The sequence below is a fragment of the Megalops cyprinoides genome, chromosome 2 (assembly GCF_013368585.1).
Source record: "Megalops cyprinoides isolate fMegCyp1 chromosome 2, fMegCyp1.pri, whole genome shotgun sequence".
Classification (NCBI taxonomy): domain Eukaryota; kingdom Metazoa; phylum Chordata; class Actinopteri; order Elopiformes; family Megalopidae; genus Megalops; species Megalops cyprinoides.
Window position 1 is genome coordinate 50,349,766 of NC_050584.1, and position 26,706 is coordinate 50,376,471.

The following is a 26,706-nucleotide window of genomic DNA, read 5'->3' on the forward strand; positions in this document are numbered from 1 at the left end:
TTTACAGTAGCAACAGTATAAGGAACCTCATGCCAAGCCCAGAAAAACCTTTATCTGTTCAGCCCAGATACACTGGGCTTATTTATCTGGCGCTGAGAGCCCAACCAAGGCCCGTCAAAAAAAAGAAGACTAAAATAATATACACGTCCAGCCCCTGTTTATTGTTCACAGCCAGTAGAGCGGGGCTTCATGTCCACTGGAAACCTGTTTCAAAAACACAGGGGACCGTGGACAGTTTTTGAACACAAGCCATAGTTGGGTTTGTGGAAGAATCACAATCTCCATTCATATTTATACTATAGCCGACTATAGCCGAAATTCTCACAGTTTCAGTACTTGATGACCAAACTGAAATGTGCAAACTGTTTCCTTTTGGCATGGATTAGGTGATGCAGAAACCCTGCTCTGTTGTTTTAAGGCATGGCTGTCCTTTCAAATCTTTATTTTCATTTTTAAGCTGTTCTTTAAAAGTACTGTACATTAAATATCACAGTAGTGATTTTCAGCACTCTATAAACCATGAAATAATGCATAAAAATCAAAAGGAATATACAGTATATATCAAATGGCTCAGAATGGTTGCCATTTGTGATAGTAATGTCATAAAAAGGTTCAGATATTCTAACACAGCAGAGGCAAAGTTATTAGTACCTGAAGTGATTCATCCTGCAAACCACAACTGTATCAGTACTTGTTTGACGGCCTTCCTTGCTTTACCACAGATCTCGACACATGTGTTGAACACTTGTGTCTGTACAAAGCCACATGGCAGAAAGGGGTGGGGGAAATCTCTGAAGACAAACTGCTCTCTGTTCCCTGGGATGACAACAGTAAAGTCTCATCTGCCTTTCATCTCCATCTGCTACCTGCTGACCCCTGACCTCTGGAGGTCATGTACTCTGCAATCTACCGATGCAACGAAGGCACGAAAAGCCTCGTTTTACTCCTTCCCATATCAGTCTTTGATCCACAGAGGGTTGCACAACATGTTGCATTGAGAACTGCCTGATGCTGTTTCATATGCTAAACCAAACATCGCACAAGCATTTCTCGTATTACAGTCACAACACAGGCTTGCTTTTCTGGAAATGAGCATTTCAGTCGTCAGAAGGAAGCTGGACATCACGGATGAGTCTTGGTTTTGTAATCCCACAGCGGATTAAAAACATATGGTCCTGATACAGGATATGACGTTGTTGTATGGTTCCTCAGCTACACATCAGACCCAAGCACTGCTGAAGGTCCAAAGCACCTTTAAAATTAAGTTCAGTTTGCTCTGTCACATTCCAAGAGCGCGTGCCTACAAGGGCGGAGATGAAAGGGCTGTACAGAGTGACACCTTATAAATTTCCACCTTTGCCCTTTTTCACACCCAGAGAGTAGACCTGTTCCTCTTTGAAGCCATGCAACACTTCCCTGTCCCACAGCCCAGCACGCTCAACGTTGTCTACATTGCAGGTGAAGTCGACCTCACTGCAGCCACCCTTGCAAAGCACCGCCTCACCTTGGCTCAGCACACACCTTTCTCTCTTCGAGAACTGAATTCCATTTTCATTCTCCTTCCAGAGGCACTTCAAAACATCAACTTTGTCTTGCGTGCTTCAAGTGCATAATCAGAAAGCACGCAGCACAATATTAGGGCAATATTGTCTTGGGGAAAATGAAAGTGTTCTGCATCCCTCAAGGTGAATGCACTGTGCTTTACTAGAAAGATACAGGAATGAAGTATTCCTGGGTAGCATCATTAGGATTCTGCAGGCAGGGTCTTGCTCTTTTTGTGCAGAGGATGAGTTTCTGAGTGGCCGATACTGGATACAAAATGTTCCTATAATTAGGGGTGAGTGAGACAGCATTTCATGTTTTGTCCAGCCCAGAAACACAACCTAATAACACACCGAAAAATTGAATTTGGGACATTCCCACAGTCCCACTGTTCCCTGGAAACAACCCTGCAGACAACTGGTTAAATGAAGCGTTGATTCCTAATTCAAACTGCAGTGGAAACTAATGTAGCAATTTCACACATCTCATCCCCGTCAGAGCTTTCACAGCACAGAGAAAAGGCAGCCCAATGGACAGCGGTGACCATCTGGATTTCACGAGTTTACAACCATATCTATCCGAACCATTGTCTGGTGGGGATTGTGAAAAGACAACAAAAGGCGCGGCTGATTTGTTTTTTATTATGATTATTTGTGTGAAAGGAGCAGCACTTTGGTCAGTGGGCCATTGCAAGTGACTTCCTGCCCTCCCTCCGCTGCTGCTGGGAACGGCAGTCCCATTCTGGGAAAATCCACCAGCAGAAAATGTGTTTTGTTCTGGGTCTGAGCTGCACTGCAACAGGCGTGAAATTTGCTGTGAAGAGCCGGCTCTCCCCCCAGTAGCCTACAGCATACAGCAGTGCACGGGGCACTGGTGCACCAAAGGGGACTCTGTGTCCAAGAATACACACCACACAGATCTGGCCCATCGGTGGGCAAAGGAGGAGATCTGATTCCCTCTGTCTCACCATCTAATGATCCCCCTGTCTAATTACATTCTGGCTTCTTCACTGCAGCTGAGCATTCTGGTGCAAAATGGCAATCATACATCACCCAGGTGGGTGCCACACATTAGTGGTTGTTGAAGTGAATTACACCCTCCTTGTAAGGCAGTTTGAGATCCTTGGGCAAAAGTCAAAACATAAATGTGAATGATTATTTTATCTGATTTCACCAATTCAGGGCTGAAAATACATACTGTATACATATACATATATTTTTAAGGAAAAACAATTATATATACAAAAGTAATAATAACACAGATAGATTTCGTTGACTGGGTCCTTTCTCTGGCTTTTTAAATAAATTGGGGTCAGCACTTGACAATTAGAAAAGGAAAAAGGGACTACAAAGGACTTACCGTGTTTTATGCAGGATTTACCTGCAACAACAGCATCTTTTGACAGGTAAGATTCAAGCCACTGGACACACACAATATGGCCTTCACATGATCACATAGTAACAGGCCAGCCAATGGGGACACTGACCAATTCAGAATTAAACAAAAGTGGGGAATGCGGGGCCTAATGAGGTAATTACAGAGTGAGATGGCTGACACACACACACACACAGTCCCTCTCTCTATTTCTTTCTTTCTCTCTCCGTCAAGGGTCCTCTGTGTCAGCGCATGCTTGCATTCATTCAGTCCATGAGGAGTGTAAGGGCACGTCTACACAGAAACAATGCACTGTGGACTCCTGCAGGGCCCGGGGGCCTGACTGGGGTCTCAAGTGTACAATTCAATCGAGAGAGGGGCACAAATGAGGGAGCAGGAAGCAGGAGAAATGTGGATTATATACTTCCTACACAAAGATAAGAGCCCCACACATACAGCACATATTATTGTGGTCTACATTATTACTGGCATCTCACATAAATCTGTAGCGAAACAGATCATGAATAACTTCACATTTTTTATGGAGATTTATGACCAACTTTGGCATGCTGTGAAATTTGGCTTAGGCACAGAGCGCTCAGCAGTGCAAAAATATTGATAGCATGGGTCTACAGTCCACAGTGATGATGGAAAGCCATTAGAGATTTGCAAAGTGATAAATCAGATTTCACAAGTTGCATCTATAGCTTTACTTTCTCCCTTGCCCCTTGCCTTTGTAGGAGGAGAAAGAGAAGTGGTATTTTTCTTTGCATTTCAGAGGTCTCCCTGTCTCACATATGTGATGACTGATTTTACTTTGTGGTAAATGTTACTTAACTTGCAACTGAACTTCATATTCAGTATACATATTCATATTCACATCTTCTATGTGTAAAGTGTTCTTCACATTTTCAAAAAAATTAATTTGAATCTACTAGATGTATTACATAGTCAAAATTGTATTATTCAGGGAATTGCCATAAACGTGAATGTTACAGTGATTAAATATGATTGAACTGAAAGAAGCAGCTTGCATCATAAATAACTATAAGCAGTAACCATCCAGATTAATGAATTCAAATATGTACCCAATTCAAATAGATGTCATATTTCAAAAATCTTGGACTTATTGCTCAGCCATGCAAACCTTTGTTTGAACTTTATGATGCTGTTATGATACAGGTTAAGTATAAGTTAGCATTACACTGGCAAAACTGACTACTGCTTCACTGCTTCTTAAACAATCCCGCTGCCACACCCTTCAAGTACATTAAATATCGATGAAATAAATTTTTCATTTCAGTTGAAAACATGTGGAGAGTCATGTTGGAGGAAGACCTGGCCATCTCATGGTCAGCTAGATGTGATAGGTGTTTCATTGCTGTCTGGGACATGGTAGGCCCAGACAGAGAGGCACAAAATAGTACAGAGTATAAATTTATCTAAATTAACAACTGTTGGAAGCAATGAAATGGTACACATGTCTGTGATATCCCTGAAATTCCACCAGCATATCCACACACAGCATACCATCCATCTCAAATCCAAACACACAGTGCTCATGACACATGCAGAATGAATTAGATGCGTATAATGCCTCATATTGAAAACTTGCACATGACTATAGATCGCATAACTCTGTGGCACACGATTTACGGTCATACCGTGCACTGAATGGAATCTCATCAATGTGTTGACACGGACATGTTCCAGACTATTTTTTTAAACGTAATTCCAACTAAATTAAAATACATGGCGTAACACAGCCACGTTTTCCTCCTACACCGTAATGGCATGCATCATTTCTCACTGTGTCCAAACAGATTCGTCATCAGTGGCCTGTTTTGATGTTTCAGAAAAATCCCTTCTGTTGAGTTTGGCCTGACGGAGTCCAAGTGGATGCGTAGCACTGTGTGGAATGTTACCCTCCACCCCTCTCAAGGCAGCAGAGTGAAAGCTTGTGCTACAGCCTGATGCGGCAGCTTCGCGTGAGCTGGCCAAACCCAGGAGAGCTGGACTGCAGCTGGCAGGGGTCCAGAGTTTCGTTAACCCCCATCGTAAACCTGGAGATCTCTCCAGTGAGCCCACATCTGGAGAGAGAGAGTGTACTGGGGAGCGGGAGAGGGCAAAGGGGGCGTTGTCCATCTGCAACTTCTGCCACTTTTCATCCAACAGAACAACAAAAACAGTGAAAAATGGTCTCTTTGGTGTGACCCGTTAATGTAACATTTTTAAAGGGCTTCTGCAGGTCTCCAGACCATGACATAATCCCTGATACAAATGAGAGCACATGTACAAACTTTCCCTCCTCCCGGCTTCAGCGCCAGGTCTGTCACCAAAGTGCATTGCAAAACGGAAGTGGTATGTGCACTGTTTTCTTTGAAATATACAGACATATGGAAAGTAACACTTTATTTAGTAGGAAAGCATTTGTTGCCTTTTCACTTGCACTCTTTCTCTCCTCAGAGCATCAGTACTTTGTCTCCGCTCAATAAAGCATGGCTGACAGAGACATAAGACTGACAGTCCCTATTAAGGTCTCACATTCTGATGTATGTACACATGTTGTTTGGAAATGAAAATCAATGCATTAAAGAACATATCACATTTCTTGGTTTACATTCACTAAAATATGCAAACAAGTCTACAAGGGGCAAAATCAGCCATCGACAGCTGGTCAACCACCATCTTAAACAAGTGAGTGAGGAGCCATGGAAATGCACAGTGATACAGCTGCAACTAAAATCACCATTAGGAGCATGACAAGAATGCTTACTGCACAAAAAAAATCCCATAAACTTTCAAATGTTCTGGATCGAATTACTGAAGGAAAATGACCGTGCTTTGAAATTAAATCTGCAGTTCACTGAATACTTGAGGCTCAAACTGTACACCAAAGAACATGATACAAAATGTGCAGGCTGACTGATCCAAGCAGGTTACAAAGTCTGCTGCACAGAAATGCCAAAAACATATCCACAAATCCACTCTTAAGCCTATTTGCTGCACACTCCCTTTGCTTTATGCTTTGTTTTGTACAACAACAGCTCTACCATAAAATCATCGCTTTACCATATAAGCACAATGTTATAGTGTATGGGGACGGGGTAATGAAATGATGTTGAAGGGGTTTGAGACCAAGCCAAGGAGTAAACCAGCTAACATTCTTGTTTATCTCACATACACATTTCAAAGGGGAAAATATGTAATAATTCAACGAAGAACAAATTCAACCTTATTTCAAGGACAGTTCTCTGAAATTCGTTGTTTGCATACAGCAATTGGAGCAAGCTGGCATCTGAATCTCCAAGGCATGATCAGAAAAGCTGTGGTTGTCACAGATTTGGATCAAGTCTCAGGGGTCTACCCAAAGGAAAGAGAACACAGAACAGTATACCATGCTGTTCCATTGCCAGATAGCACTGATGAGCTGACTGTCACAGTCACCACACTCCCTCTTCAGCATGGGCAACTGCAAAGGGTCTGCTGAGGCATAGCTCTGTGGTTAAACCCTCAGAGATGGTCCTTGTGGTCTCATTGGAGGGTCAAAGTTCATAAAGGCCACCTGCAGACAAATGATATCTGGTTCAGTTTGGTTTCCTTTTCCCATATGAAGCCACTGGGGCAGGAATGAACACAAATATTTGTGTTTGAGTCGCCACGAAAAAGACAATAAAACAGATTTCCGTGACTCACATGTCAACTCTTGGCATTTACTGTATCTCTCAACTGCATACGATACTGTCTTGTGCTTTAACCCCGTACTCAAAGGGGTTAAAGACATGACTGGCATAATGTTACTCCTGAAATAAGGCTTTCTTCACAACTCAGCAAAACAGCTATATCACTTAACTGAATGTTAGCTCAGATGTTAAACATGGCTGAATGTGGTACGTGCTTGGTCTGAAACCTCTAAGGAAAAACAGGCTGCTGTTGGAATTGGTATTGGCTTGCATGTACTGCAGGAGACACATTCTTTAATGTGAAATGTAGGATCATTGAAGATCCCCTGAAGGGGTTAAATAATTTAGGTTCTTTCAGTGATTGGGCTTTTGTTGTCTGACACAATAGAAGGCCCACAATACCATCTTCATAATATCCAATCTAAGATAGAACTCTAACATCCATTTACTTTCAGATGGCCTTCAGAGCACATCTCCTCATACAACTCCTTATAATGTTTTCACCACTAAATATAAAACATGGTGAAAACACAGCTTTCTACCGAGAGGCTTTTTCCCAAAACATGTATGGTCTGGCCATTCAGACCTATCCCTGACTTTAAGACACAACAAACCCTTTTCAGCTTTATCTAGCACAAACTCTACAATGAGCCAGTTTGCCTTTCGGTTTATCTGTGTGAAGATGTCTGTTTTTGGCAGCTGAGGTAATGCAGATAGATGCATTGTCTCTTCTACAGCTGGAGATGTTCAGTAGTTAACTGGGAACAGACACAGACATGAAATACATTAATTGGCACTGGCAACACCTTGTGCCAAGTTGGTATCTCTCTGTCTTCAAATCCAGATGTATCTTCGTAATATCTTTAATACTAAGTAATGTAGATGATCCATCTTTAATTATTTTATCATGCAGTTGTTGTTAAACTGAGCGGTTTAAAGAGTGTGTGCCTTTAGGAGATTAAGAGAAACAGGCTGAGCCATTCCAAATGGAAGAACAAATCAATGCAGGAGATGGTCTTCTGCTTGTGAAATGGAAGATGATCTCAGCAGATGAAAGTGGGTGCAGAATGAACACTGAAGATTTTAAGAGTGGGCAAACTTGGTGATAGCTGTTCAATTTTATAGCAGAGGAGGCATATTAGGGTATGCTGCATGCCTGCTGCATTCTGGCATAATGACTTCTTATTTACATGCTTCATGCAACAGACATTCAGGCTTTTAGACTGGCATTTTCCAAAACGACCATTAAACCAAACAATAAACTCACAAGACAATCAACATAAAACTGATCAAATATATGACCATTCATTGCCGTAATAGACTCATTTGACAACTATTAACTGAAATGAATATTTGCATACATGCAATCATCCCAGGTCTTAAACAAAATGTGGCCGTCTCTTTTCCATCCTTCATTTTGTATACGATTTTGTGTTTTCAGCCAGCTAGGTTAGTGTTGATGAAGACAACTGTTATATGACTCCCTACATCAATTGCATATACACAGTAACCACAAGTAGGCTTGCAAGCCAAATTTATTTGTTTTTAAATTAGTATTTTTTTATTAAATGATGTTTTCCCAGGTCGGCACTGAAGATATTGAATGCTTTTATAGCAAGGTAGCATCTGTATCAAGCCAGCTACTTATGAAAAAGAGAAATAACAACTAATATGGATAAAACAGCACAATTTTCCCATGTAAATTTGCAAAGGGCAAATTGTTGCAAAGAACGGCAATTGTTTACAGCATAATTGCTGTAAATAATAATAATAATAATAATTTGCAACAGTAACTTCAATTCAAGCTGTAGATTTAACCAATAAACAAGTCAGCTTTGTATGAGGTGGCCAAGGTGTACTTTAAAAATGTGGAATGTAAAAAATTACTCCAACTATGATTATATGTGAAACCTTTGAAGCACAAGTATGAAAACAACATAATTTACAAAACAGACCATTTTACTATACAGAAATTGCCAAGTATTTCAACATTTGAGTGTGATACCGCTCCTTCAAAGAGAGGAAATTGCACATTTTTGTAAATTTCCTGAAAAGAGGTTTATCGAAGGCGGATGCTTCCAAATAGGCTAAAGAGTTGTGAACCATTGATGTTTGAGAACTTGGCACAACTAATGAAAACAAGACAACGTTTTTTTCTATTGAAGCAGGATGTTTTATAGATTAATGTTCCATAGAGCACAGCACACTGTTGATGGGACAGGGTTTTGCATGCAATGTAGCTCTTATAGGGTCCAAAGAGAAGAAAAATAAAGTCCTTCCCAGTCAGGGTGAATATTTCACTGCTGACATCCCTATGACAAACCCAGCCTTTCCCAGAACCGTTTTCCGGGCCTTGATCAGCACACGCTGTATAAACGTGCCTCGGTGCTTCAATGTGAATAACAACCACAAGCTGAGCCTTGGCAAATGCAGTCCTCTGCTGACAGTCACCCAAGCTTCTCCTCTAATGCAAAAACAAGGAGCTCTGTCTCTGGCTCTGGTTCCTACTGCCCCATCCAACTGTCTGGTGTCTGCATGTAAACACAGCAATGACCCACTAAAATACGTGGCATCACAGAAGGGAGGCCAAACCTTAATAAACGTGCAGGGTAAATGCATTAGTGAGGCAGCTGGGGCCTGGTTAGCCAGCTACAAGTATCAGTGTTTCCAGCTAACACAAAAAAATCCTAAAGCCCCCAGCATCTTCTACACTGTGACTGGGCTGTCTGGGCAGCACATGTTGTGGAGTGTTCTCTCACCCTGAAACAACATGAACACACTTTGACCAAAATGCCAAAGATAGGCACAATGGAAGAATGGGCTGGGTAATGTTTTCTGTATGGAATACATATACACAATAAGAGTCTCAACAACCACAATCGGGCTCTCCAGGTTGGCCACACTGTTGAATGAATACATTTCACAAGGCAATGACAAGGGATTTAAACTGTGCTGACTGTCAGAAATTGACCACACTCTACCTCAGAGAACAGCTGCAAGCACACTTAACACAATGTCTGCCAGCTGTCATTTCTTCAGTGCTCTATATCTCAACCCCAAATAAGCATGATTCAATGTCCACAAAAAAAGGAAAAAAGAATCAGAATAAACGTTTAATGTTTGTCCATTTTCCCACTCCAAGGTCCCAACATAAAGTTAGCGGTGCTGAAAGTTTAAAGGAAAAACAACAAAAAAAAAATCCCATTATAGCCAAATGGACCTCGTAGAGTTATGCAAGAAGGGAGGCCTCCCTCCTTTCATATCAGTGACCCACTGAAAAGAGCTCAAATGCCTCTGTGTCTGCAAGGGCCATCATCGCACACTCTGGACAGGAGAGCTCATGTTTCACAGAACGGGGGCCTTTCTTCCCCCTACCCTGACAGCAGTGGGATCTCACTCAGGCAGGTGGTGCAGATGTCAGGAGGATATTCCCTCCATTTCTATTCATCAGAGGGAAAAATAAGAAATATAGTGGGATTCTGTTTCTGTAAGGAGGTGCAAGCCTAAGATTTACATTACTAAATAAAAAAAAGCCAGGACTAATTCCAGTAGCTTGGGAGGTAAATATGACCCTGGGAGAATGCTGGCAAGCTGGACACAGAGCAGCTATTTAGATGTAGATGACATAATCACCTGTGCTCCTGCTACAGTGCCAACATCTGCAGAGTTTATTAAAAGCCCCCGTACCACCACCTACCCCCCACCCGCCTACCCTCCTTAATACTAATGCAGCTCCCCTAGCCCTTGCAAACACTGCTTTTCACTTACTGATGCTGGAAACTGCCTGAAACTTTCCAAAGACAATTCCACTCCTGAGCAAACCCCTTCCAAGACACAAATAACACCATGAATATGAGTACGATGTACAAAGCAGATGGATCTCAGATACCATCCAATACCATTAGTGGTCTTAAAATAACTTTCCCGATAACTTTGTTGGTGAGCTTGACATATGACATATGAAAGAAAAATTAGAAAATTAGAGATTCTTTTTTGAATCTGATACAAATATCGACATTTGCATGAACAAGAAAAAAAATCGAAAATGGCCTTACTGTCAAAACTTGCAGCAGACACAACACACTAAAAACAGATGCCGCTGACAAAGAGATAAAGTCCATAACTACGCAAGATTATCCATCTGAACACAAGCAGAGAAAGGGTGGTATTCTGGACAACTGCTTTTAGAAAAGTTATACTGGAGAGCACACCACAGAATAAACACATCTCTCTTGAGGAAGCACATGGTCTACGTGTCTCTAATTGATACAAAAGTGCTTCATCATGCTTCCATAATCCAAGACAAGCATACAGTATTTTCGCAATGATATTGGAGTTCTGTGTTTGTTAAGAAAATATTAAGAGCGCAGCACTTTCCAAGCCTCCTCAGCCATAACCAATTCATGTGCTGCTCATTATTGAGAGGGAGACACTTAACGAGCAAATCAATCCATTGGTACACAACAGAATGTGTGTATAGTAATGAATAGCACATTCTTGCAAAACAGGGATTTTCAAGACATGGCATGTTTCAAATTCAATATCAATTCCTGGCCCACACTGCATCTTTAAAAAGCCAGCTACTTGCATCAGCATGCTAGTTTTGAATAGAAAGCACTGTTTGGTCCAGGATTTGTCACATGTGATTAAATAGACTTGGACAAAGTTTTTCTGTATGACACAAAACACACATTGATGAGACAGTGAAGAAAAACCATGTCTGAGGGCCAACAGAACAAGCACTTCTGCTGCACTATTCAAATGAACAATCTGTATACATATAATTATGATATTTAGTTACATGGAAATATTTTCTATATATGTTTTTTTGTTTCATTTGATTTTAGCCTAAAAAGAAGAAAACCACCAAGTCATAGGTATTTGATTAATGGAGGTGACAATTCCAAATATGTTCACAAGCATATTTTAATACAGTTGAATGAAATGCTTCTCTTTTTATGAACTGTTGTCATTTTGGTCTAAATTGCACATGTAAAATGCAGTACCCAGAATATAAATTGCTTTTATTATTTTACAGTACCTTACTAATGTTACACTGCAAAGCAGCACCACCACAACAAACCCAGAGATTAAGGTAGTAAAAATGTCACAAAAAATGGAGAGTTGGGTCAATCCAGTATCTTACAATTAAAAGGATGTTCTTGGATTACTATGGTTTGTTTTAATACAGGATTAAGCACAGAATTTGGAATTCTGAAATATTACAAGAGACCAAATCTGTGAAAATGTCATCATCCCAGGATTTAATCTCCAGGAAATGAGTATTTCCTAGAGATGCATTCCACTATCATCCTCATAAATCATCATTAAACACTGAAACAAGACAAATCATTCAGAATGTTTGCACAGAAGGTATATTTATGTAAAAAAGTGCAAATACCTGTACAAAACGGATTCTCTAACACTGTTTTTTTTTGTTGTTTTTTTTTTTTTTGCTTGATGTGCAGAGATTCACCAACTTAGAAAAGACACTCTGCAGTATCAAAGTATTCCATCCACCATTCTTATGGAGAGCACAGAGATGGATGGGTAGGGATAGGTGCTTAAAATCCACGTAGTGTCTGTCTTATCAGTTCATTGCTTGTGAATCATTTTCACAGGTTTTTCTGAGGAGTGATTTCTGAAGTCAGACGCCCTCTGAGTTTCCTTGGCCAGACTGGAATGTGTACCATTTCCCCAAAGGAAGTGCAGAGTGGAGCCCAGCCCAGCCTTCCTCCTTCTCTCTGACTGCGCCGGAGTGAAAAGAGGCTCTGAGGCCCAGGCCACCTTCCCGGAGGTCCCGTCTCGTCCTCCATCCAACCCGTGCACCAGCCCCACCGCCCATTTGAGCGGGACAGTTCCTCTCCATTTACAGTAGCTCTCTTGTCCTGGCAGTTTAACATTAACTCCAGGGTCGACTCCCACCCCAGGAGCAATAATACTTCTAAAACTCCTGTTTGAGCCTCACTGGTAATCTAGCTCCTTGTAGGGACTTTTTTTGGTCACAGAACATTTGTTTATCTATATTTCATTCTTGCATCGGTGTGTAGTTTCGGCTTCTAATTGGTGTAACGTCATAAAGACCACCATCACAACCACTGTCATCATCATCATCCTCATCATCACAGTAGTCACTATTCCCATACAATATATTTGCAATATATGTTATGCTTGTTTGTCTTCATAAAAGCACATTGGTTTACAGAAAAAGACCAACAGATCCAACATCTTAACGTAAAAACTAATAGCTAACATATATTTGTTTAGGAAATACTATGCAATGTAGCTCCATGTTTATTCTCCCTTAATTTTGAGCACCTGTGACAAGGATATTGTATATATCAATGGTTATGGACAATAAAGAGGCATGGATGTGTATTTTTGTTTGGATATTTATACATCTGAAAGGAATACTCATGATAGAGTATATGTTTTTATTTCCTACATTATTGTTTTCAGCCAGAAGTGGGAGGTCAACTTTTTACTTGGTGTCCCAAGGTCAGAAGGTTTAATGAGTAGCAGATAGCAGGTCTGAAAACCCACATAGTTTTCATGCTGGAGAACATTTCTCTTTTTGAGGAAACAATTAGTGTGGAATTTTCCCTTTAAATGTCTCCTCTTCAGCAGCACAGTATCCAGTGATCCCAACTTTCAAGGTCAGTTTGGGGGACTTTCCACGCTATGATTGAACTTACAGTTTCATATTATTGAGATTAACTCAAGTTTATGGACAACAAACACCAATCTGGATTTTTTTTCTCTTAATGAAGCAATGTTTACATTGGACGAAACAAAGGAACAATGTTTCCTGCTTCATTTTCACATTATTTTTCCAGCTTGCGAGAAGGCCTGTTTTGCAATCAGAGACACATTCAGTGTTCTCATATTTTCAAATGGAGGTCATCTGTGAACTGAAGTGAAATGAGTGATGTACTTTTATTTCTTTTTGATGGTGGTAGGAAGAAAAATGTGTTCGTAATAGTGATTGGAACAAGCAATTTACAGATTTCTGGCATTGTTTTATCAATAACGCCTTTGTTGTTCTGGATTTTTTTTCCCTTCTGGTAAGTTGTTCAGTGATAACATCTTGATATCATTGTACTGCTGAAATTTGTTTCATGTAGTATGTTGCATCCAGATTTTGGTATCCCCATGAAGACACTTTATTGGAAAACGATCACTTTGTGTAATAGCAGTCATACTTCGATGAAGAATTACTATGTACACTAGCTAATAATATGTTACAGCTAAGATATTGTCTTTAAAACACAGCAAAATAGGGTCCTAACTGTGTTTTCAGGTTGACAGTCTGCTGTAGACATTTGTGTCATTTGTCCATAGTTTTGTTTTCTGATTTTACTACACTGCATTAAAGTAAGTGGTGGCAGTGTAGCATAGTGGTTAAGGAGCAGGACTCATAACCGAAGGTTGCCAGTTCAATCCCCGCTGTGACACTGCTGCTGTACCATTGGGCAAGGTACTTAACCCACAATTGCCTCAGTAAATATCCAGCTGTAAAAATGGATAACATTGTAAATACCTGTAACCTGTGTAAGTTGCTCTGGATAAGAGCATCTGCTAAATGCCAATAATGTAGTAATAAAAATTACAAAAATAAAAAAAAATGACTGATAGTCATGTTGTATAATGCAGAGGTGAAGCATGATTTCTTTATGTATTGTAACACACCTCAAAAAACAAAACAAAACAAAAACATTGTAGCACCTTGCCAACCTCTCCACCCTCTAGTGGTAAAACTGCAGAAGCCAAAATTTACCCATCTTTAATTCTGGTGAGGACAGATCATCTATCAATATATTATATCTTTATAGATAGACACTCTATTATATAATGTCTTATATAATATAAAGGTATAAATATCATAATTGAACATTCCATATAGTCATTTCTACAATTATGTGAATATCAGCAAAAACAGTCCCAAAGAAAAGCAAATGACTTTCAGAGCACCCTCCCATGTGCATTGTAGAAACGCACAATGCTGTCACTGAGAAAAAATAAAATGTAGAGAGGAAAGTGAGAGCAATGCTTCTCTGTTTTTTTGCTGGACACTGTATGATTGGTGCCCATAGCGTGCATTCTACAAGTGCCATTGCACAACTTGCGGCAGTGCTTTAGGCAGAATTGAAAACCAGATTTCATCCAGATACATTTGTTTTTTTTTTTTTTTGCCCTGTTGTTTCATAATTTGAATTGCAACACTCCATTGCACTTTATTGCATTCCATGACTTACTGTTTGAGATATTGGTTAATACCACAAGTATCCAATTTAATTGAATCAGACAAACAATACACTTTTCTGTTCAACAATTTTGTTGTTACTGAGCTGAGCTGGGAAGACTGATATCATATTTTCCTTCTTCCTTCAGATAGCATGTAGCAGAATGTTCTGATCTCTGACTGTCATCTGCCAAAATGAGTCAGTTATTTGATTCTGGCATGAATCATCCAAGCAAGTATGGACACTTCAGTTACGGCTTTTGCCTCTTTCTTTCTTTCTTTTTTTACAGCCCATAAATAGTTTAGTCAGACTGCCTGGGAACAACTATTAATCTTCTTCTCAAATAATTACTTATCTAGTGGTAGCTGGCCTTTGTCTGAGGTGATGCTGTTTTCTTGGAAAGTCTTTGATAAAGGGAGAAAGGGGAAAGCCTTTGTTTTTGGGAACAATCCGAACACAAGCTTATGGCATCTTACATTATTAAGCACATGGAAATATCACTCAAATGATGTGCAAAAAACAGCTTTTACACTCAACAATAACAAATATGAAACAAACAGGCCAAGGAATCGGGCACCCATACGCTTGTTCGGCAATTGAAACAGTCTGAGCACAAGGCGGTGAAATGGAAGCTTTCGGGAACCGAGCCCAGCGCTTATTCTGAAACTACAATGGCGTGTGTGGAACTCTGCCAAAGCAAAGCTGTGTTTAGCTTCATCTCCAATGCTGAGGGGTCCGTAAAGATCGCAGGGCAAAAGAAACGAGAAATGTTCCTTCTTAATCATGTGGGGATGCAGGCCGCAGTGTGTCAAGCAAGCCTGAGGTTCCATGTGCCTGCTTACTTAACACAGACTGCTACACAACAGTGTGTCAGTGGGTACTCATCCCGGTTATGAACAACTGCTCAGGTTGGTTCCTGGTATAGTTAAAATGTATATTCTTTGGCCTGGGGCCAGCCTCTCACAGGGGTCTGCCCACCCCATCACAGCCTGAAGGAATACAGCTCATACAGATCAATTCATCCTGTCAAGAGCATTGGTGGCAATGTATTAATGCTATCAGTTTATGGTTAACCTGTATAGGTTTGTCTACTTTTTATGGCAATTCCAAAAACTTTGTGCACAGACAGAAATCTATTCATTCTGATGGCTTATTTGAATACTGTGTATTGTGTTTTGTGATTCTTTGAAATGATATTCACTCCCAAAAGACTTGACAGCTTTGGAAAAGGGTTGTAAACCTGCTATTGCTAACAGGATAAAATCTTAGGTACAGTGAAAAAACACCCGTGAATAAGGATTGGAAGAGGGACATACAAGATACAAGTGGAAAAATATGCTACTCAAATGTGTTTGCATTTGCTGTGAATATGACTGTTAAGGGAAAGTTTGGATTTGACCTCTATTATTTTGTGCTGAAAGTTGCTCTGGATAAGAGTGTTTGCTAAACAAATGTAACGTAATGTAATGACCTTCCTTCTCATTTCAATACTATTGTAGCCAGCAATCAGATCATTGTACTGCCATGATGCAAGATCAGAAACCATGGGATCCCCCCACCCACCCTCAGAAAAACCAGATGGCTGTTGGGAATTATGCTTTTAGGGTCAGTCTAGGGCACACCTCACTCCAGATCACATTACAGTAAATCAATCCCCTAATGGAGTGATGGGGAAACTGTACAGTAGGATGTTTTGTAGGATATGCTGCAGCAGTTTTTGGATATTTTATCCAGCTTCTGTTTTCAATAAATTCCACAAAACTGAGGGTAAGGGCTGGAGTGCTAAATCAACTTAATATTCCATGGGTTCCACACAAAACCAAATTTAATTGCACGAGGGTGACTGGTTTAGGAATGGGTGGGAGTGGCTTTTGAATAAGGTGAGAACTACCCCCCCCCCCCCCCCCCCCTCCACATTTTACAGTTCACTGGCACCATAAACCCATTTCACCTTTTCTCCTGAAGCGGTCACTGCAGGACAGACTACTCACCTCATTTACAGAACCAAGTGAAGTAAGTGGATATAAATTCAAGAGAGACACTCAGTCCATTTACAGATAACAACAAAAATAAATTAATATAACATCAACTGGAGCTTTGTTGATAATGAGCTTTTTTATTTAAAAGCACATGTATTATAGCTAAGTACATTTAGCAGAAAGAAAAAAAACTTTGCTAATATTTCTTTTGTACAAAATGAGACAATACAAAAATACTAAAAGTGATTTTTAATACAATTGTAGGTGTAGTTTTCCTTTACGCTTATTAAAAACTTACTATCACAAATCTACAATATTTAGTTTACTAAATACAAAAATCTGTCAATCAATGCTTTTTTAAGCAGCACTTTGTAAATAACACAGGTCATGACACAAACTTTTTTATTCATAGTGGATATATCTAAAAAGGTTCAGAGATAATATTTTACATAGTTAATTTTAGTGATCTATACATTATTTATATATTTATAAAAAAAAATAAAACAGCTTGCTGTGGTTGAAATGATAGGACGGACTATACAATGAGAAGGATGTGCAACATTGTGAAGTTTGTCATTGTTTCCAGGGTTTTTGGGTATATTGTAAAATGATTTGGGTAACTGTACAATTGTTATTGTTAATAACAGACAATATAAAAAATGTTAAAGATGCATCCATAGCAAAGAAATTCTTAAAATCCACAGTTTTTTTTTTCTTTTTCAAAACACAGTAACAGTCCTCCGGTTACACAGTGACACACACTCCAGACTTGGCACGATGTCGGCAGTCGATGCCCTGACTTGCTCAGGACTTATCTACACGCATCACCGATGGGGGCACGTCTGGTGTACATTGTGGACACACACTACTGCCATCGAGCGATTTAGTAAGTGGGGCTCCTCCCAGCCAGCGGAAAGAGCCCACAGCCAAAATGTGCCAGTAAGCCATGGGAGTCAATCCCAAGGACTGTCACGACAGACCCCGCCGCTTCCCCTGCCTTACCCCACCTTGAGCCCCACCCAAACACCACTACTGAAGACCCAAACGTTGCGGTTGCAGCATGGCACAGCCATGCCTCCACGGTACTGCTTGTGATGGGAGGCAGTGAGCACTTTACATCACCGTAAAAAAATCCATATTTATCCCTTCCCATACCCCATAGAAATGCAACATCCCATGGTGCTAAGCCACTGTTCTGAATATCTATAATAAGCTCGATAAGTTGATGAAAGCGTATCCATGTAATCTTTTCCTGTGCCTTTTCTCTCTATATGTAACAGGCAGGCCCCATTGCTGAAGGTGGACTAGGACCGAATTCCACTAGGTTTCTTCACTTAAGTTGTGGGAGAGCTAGGGCCCTCTCAGTACAATCAATACAACTATCAACAAGCTTTGTTATAGCCATTTCTCCCATGGAGCAAGTGGTGACAATCAACAATGAGCTTGGATATAGTGCTTTAAGTTATTTTTATATTGTTAATATATCTGTGCTAGTTATATTGCAGGAAAAATATCATTCCTATTACTAAGGAATTTGTTGTCCTATATGAAGAAAGGCCACAGAGAAGGAGAGGGTGAAACTTGTGCAGTCTCAGAAAGGACTGAGTCCAGGCACACATTCTATCCACCCTTTCACTTTTTCTTTGTCATTCTTTTTTCTTAAGCACCCCTACCCACCCCCACCCCTCCACCCCCCACCCCAATGTGTGGTTATTTCTCTCGAGTCACAGAGAAATCCATTCCAAGTGAATCTACAAAAAAGTAGTTAGAGGCTCAAAACTCCACACATTCAGGTTTTTTGCATTTAGCTTTTTTTTCTTCTCTAGGATGGGCTCAACTGAAAATCAAAAAAAAATAAAATAAAATAATAGCAAGAATAAACGGTCTCTCTTCCCTACATTCTACTGTCAGATGAGAAGGGTGAGCAGCAGGGTGGTTGCTGGTCAATGGTCACAGGTGTCTGTCCTTTGTGTGGTTCAGATTGTCTGGGCAGGGCTCCCTCACACCATGTTATGATGGTTGTTCCTCTCTATAATATCCGCAGAGGGGAGCAGCTCCTTCTTGATGGGGGATGGTGGAGGTGTGGCTGTCTTGGCTTTGGGCTTGAAGAGGTCAGACACGTAAAAGACCTAGGAGACACAAGAAGGCACCAGAGGTTACATTTCAGACCATTTCCCATTACAGTCACAGAGGTGTCAGAAATTATTCCAGTTTTGATGAACTACACAAATGTCTTGTCTTGTTCAGACACCAAGGCACACAAGATGAGTCACAATTTCCTGTTACTAAAGGACAATTAAATGACAAGTGAGGTGTGAGTATCCCAATCTACTTGGCTACCCTTACCGAACACAATGGGCAGGAAGTGACTGTTCGCAGCATCTTCCCCACTTCTCACACTTACACTAGACGTACTTAACTTGCCCTGACTGCACAGTCACACTTGAGTAAGTTACGTTTAAGTAAATCAGCATGTGACTCATACACAATAATAAGTCATATGTTTAAATAACAAAATTTCTCACTCCAGAGTCGACAGTATGAGGTCACTTGTGCCTGGTGTGGTAGCAGGGAAAGAGGAAAAGATACAGAAAGGCAACTTTTCCTGAGCTTTAATGACATCATTGGTGAAACAGGATGTAGGGGCCAGTTTAGCAGGGAGTGGTAAAACGGAAATGGGCCCATGGAAACAGTCCTTGTCAGGAACCTTACGACTTCCTCCAAGAAACTCAAGAAACCACTGAATGCATTAAGGTTACCTGGTTAACTGTCATCAACTGTCATCTATCTTAATTAACTATTAAGTTACTGAGCATTATGAATAGAAAAAAAAAATGAACTGGAACAGGACTGGACGCATATGGTCATGCTGGGTGTCCTCTCCCTGCTTTGGCGAGACAAAAGTAGAGTCTGGAAGCTGGGGCGTGATGAACGATCTTGGCAACATGGGCCTTCTGTATCCTTTTAGTGTCAGCCAGCCATGGTCAACAGCTGAGATGTATTTTAGTCTGAAATAATAGATTCCCCCACCACGCGTGCCTAGAGTGACCCTGTTTACTACGTGCTGGGGACAACAGCGGAAGCACACAAAATATTTTGGATGGCAGGCTCAAGCTCGCCAATCAGGTTTCCTGCTTCACTGTCACAGTAGAGCTGACCAGCACCCGCTGCCTGTCACAAAAGAGCAGGCTAAAAAAAGGCATTCCATTTCCTGTTATGAGGGAAGAGCTTGGGACCAAATGAATGCACCCCCTTGTTAGTCATGGCTTTCAATACCAGGAGAATTACTGAACACTCGTAACAGCAGGGTAGGGGGTGCTCATATTCTCCACTAGCACTATAAGACAATGCCTTAATGTGAGGCAGGACAGCTGATTGGGTGAGACTGCTAAAAAGCTGTCTGAAGAAATGCCTAATGAATTGTCTGTAGGCTGGAGGCCCGTTCTATGGAATAAGATCATGGCATTTACTGGTGACCTTTTGCAGCATGATGTGATGGCTGAAATATGAGGGATCCTCTCATTCTTAAAGACTCTGCCATTCTGTGGAAACATTTGATGTGGTCTCATTAGGAGCAGAAGAATAAGGGACCCTCTCATTCAATATCAGATAAGCAGTGCAATTCTGGCTTGAAGAAACCTTTAGCATGAGCAATGGCTGATATCAAACCAGGATGAGATCAGGACACCATTGCCTCACACAAGAGGCTGACTCGTGACAGAAACAGTAACCTCTGAACTCCTTATCGTAGCAGGGGGGTACTTCCCGTGTCATAACCTGCCATGCGAAATGCAGTCTTCCCCTAGCTGCAGAACCCATTGTGTTGGGAATGCACAGTCAGCAACAGGAGGGGGAACTGCGAGTCTGGGCTCCTTGTTGGAAGTTCGACAGTAGGGAAAGTCATGGTCTAAGTTCAGGGAACAGTCTCTAACTCTCCCCAGTATCAGTCACTCACCATGCCCTAGTGCAATTGCTGAAGATGATCACATCCCGTGGAAAAACTGATGAAACTGTCCATCCCTTATTTGAGCCCTCCTTTTCATTCTACCGTGTCATAGAAATAGCTGAACAGAGAGAAGATCTCTCTCCCATTGGAAAGGGGAGAGTATAAGGAAAGGGACCATGTAAGGAAAAGTGTGTTCTAAGAACACCGACCAGTAGAGCACAGTAGGGAGACCTGCTGGAATTGCCTAATAATGTGAGCTCACCGTGTCTTTTGTAAAGCCAAAAAAAGGAATTTAATAAAATAAATAAATCTCCTGTTGATGAATTTTAGAGCTTGATCAAGACCAACTTGCAGATGGAACTCTTTAAAAGTTAGGTTTTATAGCATCTGACTCATAGAGGCACTGAGTCAGGCACGGAAATTGCAGTGTGAAAAAGACGCTTTCAAGCTGTTTGCTTTTACTTAAATGCAGAAAGAGCAAATAGGACAAGGACAGGGGCTTCCAGCTTAAAACTTCACCATGAAGAGGCAAGACATTTTCCAAGTATTTAAACATCTCAGCACTAGCTTTCAATGAAAAGCCTTTGGCAAGGATGAAACACCCCTGACGAGCCATTTCAAATGTTATTCAGAACAGGCCAGATCTGGGACAGGCCTTGCTCCCCTTTTTTCCCTCTCAGAGTTGGTGAGAAAAGGAAGGTGGGTCCACGGAGCTGCAATGAATCCATCCCCACTCTCAGACCAGGCAGGCTGGCAGGGAAGGACCTCCACCAGGGCAAACACAGGCTGAATGTTTTCTCAATGCACTGGAGCACATATGCAAGTGGCTACAAGAATCAACTCATGTCGGCAATTTGCGTGATATGTAACATCTGGAGAGCTTAATAATACATGAAAATATTTATTTTATTTTTTTAATCCCAGAGTTTACATTTTTTCTGGCTTATGGTTCAAACATTCCCATGAGGTCTGACAGTAAAAGAAAGAAATAAGTAGATCATAAAATATTTAGAACAACAACAACAACAATATACAATCATGGGCTTAACTTGAGATGGGACACATTAATGACTACTTTGGAAAGAAACTAATCCAGAACCACTTAACCGGGCGACGCTTATCTTGGGAGGACCGTATACTTAACACCGGAGATTGACAATGACCCCTGCTCTCCCAAGGAACCATGTGATGAACAAGGTCAGAAAAGCACAAAAAAAGTTAAGGGCTTCACAGCCACAGTCTGGGAGGAGAGGAAAAGTCACTTTAGTGTTCTTTCGCAGCTGCTTCCTCATGCTTGGCCTTGTCTGTGGCGCAGCAGGAAGAGCCCATCAGAATTAGCAAACAGTCTCGTCCCACCTCGTACCCTCTGGCCTACATCACATGCGCAAATGTGTGCCATCTATCTGAAGGGCAGTCCACCCAGAGCAGGAAACAGGACAGGACCCGAGACTTCATAGCAGGTTTAAGAAATCAAGACGGTTCCTGTTTAACTCACAGGGTTCCGCTCTCACAAGTGTAGATCTATCAACATTGACCAAGATCCTGGACCCCTGTCATTTCGGTCAGCATGTGGATGGGACAGCAGTGCAGCACACTAAGCAATTTTTGCATGCAGTGAGCTCTCAATAACTCATGAGACTTGGGAATGCAGTCTGAGACAGGATGGAGACCAGTGAGTGAGAGAATGTGAAGACCCTGGTTACAATGATTCTCAATCATGATTACCAATAACTGCTGTAATCACCAGCTGCAACATACTGTCAATTCACAATGCGTTACGCTTTAACATATACGATATTCCTGCAGGACTAACGCGTGGATGACTGAAACTTTCACAGCTGTACTATGTGCGCTTCTTTGCCATTTACATTAATAGAGAAAGAGGTGGAGTTCGGCCATCCCTCTGTGACAATAAATAATGACCAACCCTGGGTGCCTTCAAAGAACTGACATGCTCTGCTTCCAAGTGTGATGTATTGTACTTTAGCTTTGGGTGTGCTTCTCCAACAACCCAGGCTATGCGATCTCCCAAAAGGCCACTTCTGAACTGGGGTTATTAAAGATATTTTAATTGCGCTCCCTAAGTATTCACAGATGTGCATTTTGCTTGATTTTTTGGTTGGGACAGTGGAGAGAGGGGGGGCCAGAAGGCTTCCAAGCTCCATAAAACCAAGCCGACTGTGCCTGGATATATTGGGTGTGCTGCTCTGGAGGACCAATGATCATGTGAGAAAGTGTGTTGTGCACTTCAGGGACCAGAAGGAATCTAAAAACAAATAGACAAACAAGAACACTCGCCCCTCCTGCCAAAAAGCCTACTTTGCTGCATTCCTCTCTGGAGGTAGTTGTGTAACAATTTATTTGATGCCATAATTGCCCTTGAAAGCCCAAGAAGACCATGATTAAAGCACGAATCCCCATGATGCGAAAATTATAAAAGTGTTCTAATGATATGCCAAACAGAAAGGTCAGAGCAGTCCAGCTCTGATACAGCAGATGCATAAGTCTGAATCCATACCTATCTTGTACTGCAGCCTTTAAGGAAGGCCCCCAATCCACAACTGATCCAACAAAAATTACAATATGGCAACCCATCAGGAGCTCGTCTGGCAGGCAGAGCATAAATTACTAAAATACAGGGTACACATGAGGGTAAATACAATAAACTATATTTTATTGTCATATAGTTTATTGTATTTAAATAACAAAACAAGTAATGTTTCTACCATGTAAAGAGGAAAAAACATCCCCTTAACAAAAAGTATTGCCTCCGAGACCACTTGCTCAATAGCATTTGCTCTTCAATGCCTGTAAGACAAGAAAATCTCCAGAAAAATAACAGATGAAAGGCTCTGAAAATCTATGCTAGGTGTTCCTAGTGCTGAGGAGGAGGGGCATTGTCAGGGGTAATTTGCGTGATGAAACCCGGTCCTGCAGACTCCAGCAACGTGCGCTGAGTATCAGAGCCGAAAGAGGTACGTGAGCCAAGAGCTGCCCAGAACACAACCTGGGAGCACAGTGACAGTAGCTGTGCCAAGGCCTGGCAGCCATGTAGAAATCCTCTGTGAAAACACTTATTTTATGGAACGAACAATTTCCACGTTTGTTTGCAGGCCCGCACAAGAGAGCAGGGGGCCTCTGAGGTCTGCTGTCTGCTTTCCAAAGGGCTCCTGCAATGGTGGGCAGCAGCCTGCCGAGCTGCCAGAGAGAAGCAGCCAAATAAAAAAGGCCTCAAAATAATTAACAGCATCCTTCTGCTTCACAAAGTAAATTCTGTTTTTTTTTTTTTGTGCTTCAATTTTCCCTGGCGTCACCCAGCCCACTGCTGTTATGGTTACTGCAGAAGTCATCTGGCAGAAACCAAGACGGTAAGTGTCAAATTCACAGATTTGTTTTCGTCTCTGCATATGTGTGTGTGTGTGTGTGTGCGCGCATGGAAGTGTGTGCGTGTGTCTGTGTGTGTGTGCACTGACATCCTGCTGAGGGGGCTGTGTGCTCCTTGAGATCTGCAGAGTGGCTCCAGGCAATCCGTAGTTCATTATGAGGAATCACATTTTTTTCCGCTCTGCTGGCAGCACAATTCCACAGAGGAAAGGGAACACGGGGAGAGGAGGGTGGGTCTGAGAATGACTTGATTCGAATCCAGTGATATTTTATGGTTCACTACCAGCTCCAGCCTGCTTACGATCAACTGTCCTCCCTTCACAAAAAAAGAATAAAACACCACTTAATGTCCTTTTTTTAATGTGAGATTATCTGGCCTGAACCCAACTGCTGGGTTTTCCAGACAACCACTGATACACACTTAAAACTGATTCTAGGAAAAGGGAGCTGATTTAATGGATGCTCTGTTGTCTGAGAACGATAGACTTCCTGAAAATGAGGGCTTGTAAAATTTGGAGTATATAGGTCAGATACAAAGTGAACAACATGCCGTAAAAATCACTGGAGCATTAACTACAGATGTTTTGCATCTTCTTTTCACAATACTTGTGGAGTGACAAAGCTGACTTGAACAACCTGTCAAGAATTTTGGGAGGCAGAACTTACTATGCAGTAGGCCACCAGGGCTCCCTGTGCAAACCCTGCCAGGACGTCGGTGGGGTGGTGCTTGTGGTCAGAGACGCGGGACAAGCCAGTGTAGAAGGCCATCATGAGAAGGGTGAACTGCAGCAGTGGGCGCAGCAGGCGGGCACCGCGCCACGTGAACCGGGACTGCAGGTAGAACTGTGGAGGAGGAAGAAGAGAAACATGGTGTCAGGTATGAACAGTTAGCATGTTCTCTTCAATAACGCTTGAGTCCAGACAGCAGTGTGAAGTGATCCATGCTGCATGGAGACTGCAGGTTCAAATCCTTGGGGTGACACAGACGCTTTCATTTTGAGAAAGGTACTTAAACGGAATTGTTTCAGTGCATATCCAGTTGTACAATTGGTTAGTGTGTAGAAACAAGCTATGCAAGTAATCCTGTATAAGGACACGTGCCAAGCACAGCTTGTATTGCAATGCAATGTAATGAGCACAAATAAACTCTGAGATCTCATTGGTTGCCGTGTTGTTAAAAAATGACAAATGTGCAATATTTCAGCTGGGGAAAACTACTTTGGGGAAATCTTAGTGGGGAATGGGGATAGAATTTGGGCACTGTAACAGAAACTAGTAATGAGCACTGAACACAATACATTCAGATCTCTCTCTTGAACTTGTTCACCCCACACCTGTGGGAAAGGCCACTGTTATTTCTCCCCAAGTACACACTTCTCCAGCATGATGATGAACTTGAAACCAGAAAGCAAGAGGAAGGGATGACAGTCTTGTGGTTCCAACAAATATTCACGCTACAGCTGTACAAATACCAAAGTCACTGTAAGAGGAGAAAAATATACACACTAGTCCATTTTCAACACCCTTTCAAAACGCACTCCTCATTCTCTGTATAAACACAAGTGTAAAAGAAATGAAATTGCCACATTTTCTCCACTTAGAACACTGACAGCATGGTGGGGACATGTTTCAAACCAAAGAAAAAGAAAACAGTCCAACAGTAAATGTTGTTTATGCTGATGGACCTGAACTCCCAGGCCCCCATCTCTAGTAAAGTGGCGAGACAGGAATCCAGACACCCTGAGCTCACACCAAGGTCAAACAGGGACCCATGTACTTCCTGTGTTTATTCTCCTCCTCAGAAAACCTATTGCCATGCACTGGCCTGGCTTTCCTGTATGAGAGGGTGGGGGGTTGGAACACAGAGGGGCACGAGGTCACACCCCTAACCCCCACTGACAGAATAATCAGCACACTTAAAAATACCCCCCAAAACGACCACGATGGTCGTATTTCCAGTAAAGGTGTGGACAGGGTCAAATCAAACTTCCTGGAATGAACGTTATCAGCAATCATCATCATTGTTTTTAGGAAGGAATTCCTCCCAGGGATGTTTTGTATATGCACTTCCTCAGAATCTATTCTCAGGTATAGATCGGAAAAGGGTGTGAATCACTGTGTTTGGTAGCTTCATTGTTTTGTTTGAGCCTCCACAGGATATCACACACAGCCACCCCGCCCATCTTCGACCTGCACATCAAATGCTGCGCCAATCAGGTACTTCATAATGGTTTTACCAGCCGTGACCCCAGTCAAAGTACATGCATGAGTGCGAGACGCTATGCTTATACTTCTAAGCCTCTTAATCCCAGACAAAATGGCTTAACCTGTTGCCAGGATGCAGACTTATTCTCAGACATTTTACATTTTAATGGGCATAGAAAAAAACCCTAACAACCCTTACCATTCCTTGACTCAGCGGCCACAGCCATGTCCTTATCCATCTCAGGGGATCTCCCTGGCCTTCTGCCATGACCAACATTATGTCTCTTATCGACTTATTTACAGGGGCCCGACAAAAGAAGTGTGTCGATTAGATTAGAGGTCCATTCCAA

The 26,706-nt window shown here is 41.6% G+C and overlaps 1 protein-coding gene across 2 annotated transcripts in view; it reads right to left on the minus strand.

The window, feature by feature from the left end:
• Positions 1-18,533: 18,533 nt before the first annotated feature.
• Positions 18,534-26,706, minus strand: part of plpp3 (phospholipid phosphatase 3) — a 36,544-nt gene continuing 28,371 nt past the window's right edge. For both annotated transcript variants that reach the window (XM_036521683.1, XM_036521682.1), the window contains exons 5-6: positions 24,818-24,994; positions 18,534-18,950 (exon numbers count right to left, since the gene is read on the minus strand). In XM_036521683.1, the coding sequence (XP_036377576.1) occupies positions 18,822-18,950; positions 24,818-24,994 (306 nt within the window). In that variant the 3' untranslated portion in view covers positions 18,534-18,821. The remainder of the gene's footprint in view (positions 18,951-24,817; positions 24,995-26,706) is intronic.